General features: G+C 49.7%; 3 protein-coding genes across 3 annotated transcripts; 1 reads left to right on the top strand and 2 right to left on the bottom strand.

Annotated features, from left to right (window-relative positions):
• Positions 1–627: 627 nt before the first annotated feature.
• On the bottom strand, positions 628–1,480 carry LCP9604111_7062 (cytochrome b-c1 complex subunit 10; the record flags this gene model as incomplete). The annotated part of the gene is made up of 5 exons (XM_039075053.1): positions 628–636; positions 690–837; positions 905–958; positions 1,237–1,301; positions 1,478–1,480. The coding sequence occupies 5 exons, from the start codon at positions 1,478–1,480 to the stop codon at positions 628–630; spliced, it is 279 nt and encodes a 92-aa protein (XP_038927064.1).
• Positions 1,481–2,049: 569 nt separating this feature from the next.
• LCP9604111_7061 (putative disulfide isomerase) lies at positions 2,050–4,374 on the bottom strand (the record flags this gene model as incomplete). Its single annotated transcript, XM_039075052.1, has 4 exons — positions 2,050–2,412; positions 2,465–3,958; positions 4,014–4,095; positions 4,151–4,374. 4 exons carry the CDS (start codon positions 4,372–4,374, stop codon positions 2,050–2,052), a joined length of 2,163 nt encoding a protein of 720 aa, XP_038927063.1.
• Positions 4,375–4,795: 421 nt separating this feature from the next.
• Positions 4,796–5,635, top strand: LCP9604111_7060 (complex I NDUFA5 subunit family protein; the record flags this gene model as incomplete). Its single annotated transcript, XM_039075051.1, has 3 exons — positions 4,796–5,346; positions 5,414–5,518; positions 5,572–5,635. The coding sequence occupies 3 exons, from the start codon at positions 4,796–4,798 to the stop codon at positions 5,633–5,635; spliced, it is 720 nt and encodes a 239-aa protein (XP_038927062.1).
• Between the last annotated feature and the right edge of the window lie 365 nt (positions 5,636–6,000).

Here is a 6,000-nt window from a genome sequence, read left to right as displayed (position 1 = left end):
TTTGACGATCGGTGCTACGAGCTTGGTAGAGAGAAGTCTAGTCCCAGCAAGGAAGTTCCAGGCGTTATACTTCACGGGACTTCTGCCGTGAGACAGCGTTAGCGCATCAGATCTGCTTATCAACCTAATGACAGAGATAAGGGCTTGACTCGCCAGGCGTCCACGGGTGTCGGCTGTGCTGATTGGGGATCTGTTCGGCGTTCTGAAACCTCCAGGACTGCCATTATAATTTGAGGCTTGTTATCTAAGGTTGGACTTACCTTGTTGGGGAAAAAGGGCTATGCATTGAATGCCGGAGAACCCTTGTTTGTGGTATGTATATGTCATGAATACATGCATATCTACCTAGTCCCAACGACAGCGCTATCTATAGTAAGCTCGGAAACTATTCCATGGAACATTCGGATGTCCGACGTATATACTCCGTGAGAGTCCGTGTTCCCGAGAGCTCTAGGTTTTTCAGCCCTATGAAGGTGACCATATTTACTTTGAAACAACGGTTTCTATGTGGTATTAAAAACAAAATACTTTCATCGCTATTCTACACAGTACAGCCCCGGCCTGTCCCTCAAAAGCTCTGATTCATATCTATCGAAGGAGAGACAGGTATATACCCTCGCGAATGATTCAGAAGGCCTAAGAAAGTCAGCATCATATCCAACCCTCCAAATCAACCGTAATTGACTCACATTGTCCTCAGGGGCGATGGTGCGGTCGTAGTAGTTATCGAGGAAAGGAAGCTTGCGGAGAATGTCGTTGCGCACACGGGGAACCTCGCCGAAGATGAAGAGGGCACCGGAACCAAGGGCGACACCGAAGCCAGCAGCGACAGTACCACTGTTGAGAACGTTATTAGCCCCTGTATCCTATCCAAACTGGATAGTCGAATGCGGGATGTACTCACTACTGGACGGCTGTGCCAAGGGTCATACCCGCGACGGTGCGGGGGATGTAGTACCTGCAGATTAGTGAGGCGTTAGCTTGGTGTTCTGCTTGCTTGATTGATCGGTCTTCTTCGATATCCAGCTCTTTTGTCAAAGCCCATGGTCTGCTCCCCACGGATGCCGGACATCCGTCAAGCTCCGCTGCAAGAGGAGAAAGACGGGAATCCAATCAACGAGAAAAGCTGTGTTGGCAAGTACAAGGCCATATTTTATTTGCTCCATCCAACGTGCTGATTGCCGACCAACGTGTACTGTCCGGGGTTCGAATAAGAAGGGTATGGGGGAGTCTCACTTGGGCGCATAGGCGGAGGCCTGGGCGGAGACCTGGGCGGCGGCGCGACGAGCAGTAGGGGCGAACTAGAGGATATATGTTAGCAATTGACGTGACATTTTCTATCTCGTTTTATCCCGCGGCTCGGAAGCCGGTTGTGATACTCATGGCCTTGTCCTTTAGCCGGAGCGCGACCAAGTAGGCAAGGAACCCCGGAATAGAATACGGGGATTTCTCATCCATCGGGTATGAAAGCACTTACCATTTTAGAATACACCGGAGTGATTTGGTGGGACAATTGCTAGGAGACAAGAGCTGGCACTTGGTGGTCGACGAAAACCGGGAGTGCCCGAGTTTACACGTGACTCCAAAGCCAGTGGCCAATCAGAGGAGGCGTAATTGTTTTCGCTCAAGTATGAGGCCGAGTCAATGGATTAGTTTTATTAAGGAGAGTCCAAATTTTAGTCTTACATCCTGTTTTTTATGCTCAGGATGGAAAATATACTACCACACCAGATATAGATGGCAAAAGAAGTGGCACCTGACGTAAAAAGAACAAATTGTAGATATTAATGCGTTAATTGACTTAGCACTAGGAAGCCTTGCGGCTCCCAAGAAGCTAATACGCCTAGGCCCCAAAAATTCGCGTGATAGCTGAAATAAATGGAATAAAAAGATATGTGCTTCAAAACCCCTTGATCTGACATGCAAGGGATTCAACTAAGACAGGATTGATCGAACAGGCGCACGAAAGGAAAGCAGCAATCAAATACAGTGGAAACAAAAGATTATAAGAACCACGTAGCCAAACACCCTAACTGTACATTTGTCTCATTAGTCGACTTTGTCGGTCGAGCCTCCATTCAGGAACCCCTCTTTGCCATCCAGGTGGAAGAAGCCACCGTTGTTGGTGGCGGTGTTGCCAATAATACCGCCGCGAGCAGCACTACGTCTCAGACGTCCACGTCCGAATATGGTAGCCACAGCAACCACGGCACCCAAGATGATGAAGAAGAGGATGGGATGACTGCCGAGGAGGGATCGAGCAAAGAAAAAGATACTCTCAAAAGTGCCGATGGTAGATTTGGGTGACAACTTCGAAGGGGAAGCGATGACGAGAGGAATAGTCTCGAGAATAGAGGTCCGTGAGGCCATAATAGGAGCTCCACTTGAAGCAGTATCCCAGTAGCGGCGGTTCTATAGGAAGTCAGGTATAGTGCTTAAACAAATCTCACGAGGGAAGACTTACATCTTGATCATTGATAATAACGCGGTCACTGGTTTCCACATCGATACCGTAGGTTGTGCGCAACCAGCGTTCCCAAAAGTCGCCGTCGACCCAAGCAAATGCGACTTGCTTCTTATCGTCCTCGCGGATCGTAATACGCATGTTTTTCGCAGCCCGTAGTGCACGCTGATCATTGCGGTCGTCGGCTTCTTCGATGCGCAGTTGCTTGGAATCACGAAGTTCAGCCCGCTCAAGGCGGAAGAGTTGAACCTGCTTGTCCATCCATTCAAGAGCGGCTTCCTTCAGTTCGCGCTTGGATTGCTTAAAGTCATCGCTTCGGCGGCGGCTGAGGAGTCCGAGAACCACGAACTTTCCGTCCATGATTTCTTGGGCGTTGGATGCGGTGAGCTCAGGTACGATGGGCAGCCACACAGTCTGCATCCACGACAAGATTTGACGGAAATCTCTCATGTCCTTAGGAGCAAGGGCATTATAGTAGTTGGGACGTCCGTCACGGACGACTAGAAGACGAGGCCAGGTAGAGATCTTGAACCGCTCGGAAAGAGGAGCACTGTCAGACTTGACAATGCGAGCGTGTCCCACAAGACTAAGGGTGAGGCGGTTCATGGCCTCGAAATCTTCAGATGTGGTCGCGTGGTCGTAGAGATACAGGAACAGAACCTCTTCGGTTTCTTCCAACTTCTTAAAAGTAGTCGAATCAACATCCTGAATGCTCGAGCCCACACCGACGGCTTTGTTGGTGTATGCGATCAGATCACCCAAGCCACGAAGACCGGTATATTCAACTCTCTCGCCGCCACGGAAGAAGTAGATCGTCGGGTAGGCATTCACGCGAGCATCTTCGCACAGTCGCTTCTCAAGATCGCAGTTCACTTCGCCAACATTGAGAGTATCCTTCATCTCCTTGGCCATCGAGTTCCAGTTCGGGGCCAGAGCTTGGCAATGATGGCACCAAGGAACGTAAAACTTGATGATCCATGGATCGTGGGTAGTCGTAACAAGACTTTGGAAACTCTCCGCAGTGAGTGGGATAGAAACGCCCTGGGGGTTAGCAGGCCGTCCTTGGAGCTTGGCCTTGACAGACTCAGCGCTAACGCCTTCCAATTCCGCGGTCTCGATGCTCTGCTTCTCGACAGCTGTTTTAGCGCCAGGCTTTACCACTGCAGGTTTAGCGGTCATTTCCATGCTCTCAGCGCCGGCCTTTGGGATTTGGATGCCTTGCGAAGGTCGGGTCCCAGGCTTGATTGTCTCGAGTTTGGCTTCAATCATAGCGGCAATATCTGACATCGTCTTGGCACGCGCGGGGGGTTCGTTCTGAACGCCCATATCATAGAACGCCCACGCGGGGTAAAATTCGACGTTCAGCTTCTTGCAGAAATCGCCGAAGGCCTGGCAGTTTATGGACCCGAAATGGAGATTATAGTAGCCAGTGAATGAGTCCAGAGACGCGAGCTCATCGGGTTTCAATCCGGAGAGGAATAAAGGATTTGATGTCTATCACTAATCAGATCCAAGGCTCAAATGTTGAAATAAGGGGATAGATTCTCACGTAGTAGTACTCATACAGGGTCTGGTACAATGGGGCGGCGATCCGGCAATGCGGGCAAGAGGGGGAATAATGTTTGATCATCCTAGAATAGTTAGAGCCTTGAGCGGTTTATTGATTGCTGCAGAAGGGATTCTCACCAGTAACCATCTTTGGTCACTTCCTCGAAATTCTCCGGGGTCAGCTCGGTCAACGGGGGCACTTCAATACCATTGAATATTGTGGGTTTGTCGGTATCCACTCCACGAGACGCCCTTTTGACAAGTGTATTTCCAGATTGTTGGTCGGAAGCATCTGAAGGCGTACCCAAAGCAGGCGCTACCAACAGTGAGAGGAGGGACCACCCCAGCCAAGACGGTTTCATTTTGGTAAAAGAAAAAGGCGAATAACTTGGATAGCAGTTTAAAGGAGAGTATAAGTAGTTTCAAGATGTCAAAGCTGAGCAAAACGAAGGACTCTGGTCGAAGTAGGGAGGATAATCGCGAAATGTTACAGGTGGCACATTGGACGGGGGCGAAGACTGGCGACTCGGGTGGGCACTGGTCACGTCGCAGGAAGAAGCAGCACTTAGCGACTATAGCGCCCGTAGCTGAGAGCAAAATAGAACTGCACACAGTCCAAACAAAGAACCAGATGTGAGGCTTTGATGGTATTCGGCAAAGGTAAGTTGTTGCGTTTCCCCCTGCCGTTTCACTATGGAACATAAAGTTAATCCGCTCCGGGCCGACTTCACCACTTCATCTCCCTGGAACAGAGCGACTTCAATATCACCAAATCCATTCACAATGCGCTCCACACTCCGGCTACTGGCCAATGTCAAGCCCCGGTATTTGGAGCCTTTTGCTCCTACCGGATTGACGGGCCTTTTCACCCACCCCAGCCCTCGCCCTACTTTAATCTACCTTTACTCGACTACTCTGCAGAAGTTGCAGGCGTTCCCCGAATCCTCCGCCTACCGCCAATCCGTTGAGGCTTTGACCCGACACCGCCTCCAAGTCATTGAGTCGCAAAAGCCCGCCGGATTCGATGCATGGTTGGAGCGTGTGCGGAAAACCGTGGCAGCCGAACCTGAGCGGTTTGCTAAGGTCCAGCACTCCGACGGCACCTACACCCATGCCGCTGCCCAACAGAAGGATGGATCCGACAATGCTCGCGGTGAAGAATGGGATGGCGAAGCCCTCTCAGCTACAACCGAGGGTCCCGCCCGTACCCCGCAACAAGAAGGAGAATGGCTTGAAATCATGAATGAGGCTAGCGAGACCACCGACAAGGCCGATCATGACTTCCACCACGAACATATCAAATGGGAGAGCGAGCCTGCGCTTGATGTCGACCAGTATGTGTACCTAGCTTTCCGAATTGACCTCGAACAATCGCGAATCTAACGCTAATCTATTGCGCAGGATCTCTCACATCGAACAGCAGATCGGCGCCGGCCTTATTGAGGAGATCATCCAGGTCGCAGAGACAGAGCTCAAGCTTGTGGATCAGTTGGCCGAGGCCAAGGTGTAAGTGGAAATTTGAAGATTGTGGTTTAGACTTCTTGCTGACACTTTTACAGGTGGGAGGAACTTGAGGAAAAGCCCCAACCCGGCCAGTGGTCCTACTTCGAGCGTGGTCACTAAACAGCAAATCTGGAATGGCTATGAATTTTAATCTCTGTAACTACTACTAGAGGTCTCTTTGTTTGAATACATGTTTTGAGAGTTCAAACATTTGAAATTTTAGAGTGAGTCGTAGAGCTACCAAGCTATGATTCGCATATTCGACGAATGAAGGTATACCAGCAATTTCTATCGGACATGTTGATCTAATTGAGACATGTCTATAGCCTAGTATATAGGCAATTGGTCTTTCAGTTTCAATTTTATACATCTGGGTGATGATTATGTACAGCGAAGTATATCGAAAGTATTTGAGCTATTGCTATTTTGTCCAGATCCATACTTGGAATATAAGCTTACATTTCACCAATCTCACATAGCAATCC

This window comes from Penicillium roqueforti (genome assembly GCF_015533775.1).
Source record: "Penicillium roqueforti strain LCP96 04111 chromosome Unknown scaffold_20, whole genome shotgun sequence".
In the NCBI taxonomy this organism is placed as follows: Eukaryota; Fungi; Ascomycota; class Eurotiomycetes; order Eurotiales; family Aspergillaceae; genus Penicillium; species Penicillium roqueforti.
This window is presented reverse-complemented; position numbering and strand designations above follow the sequence as displayed.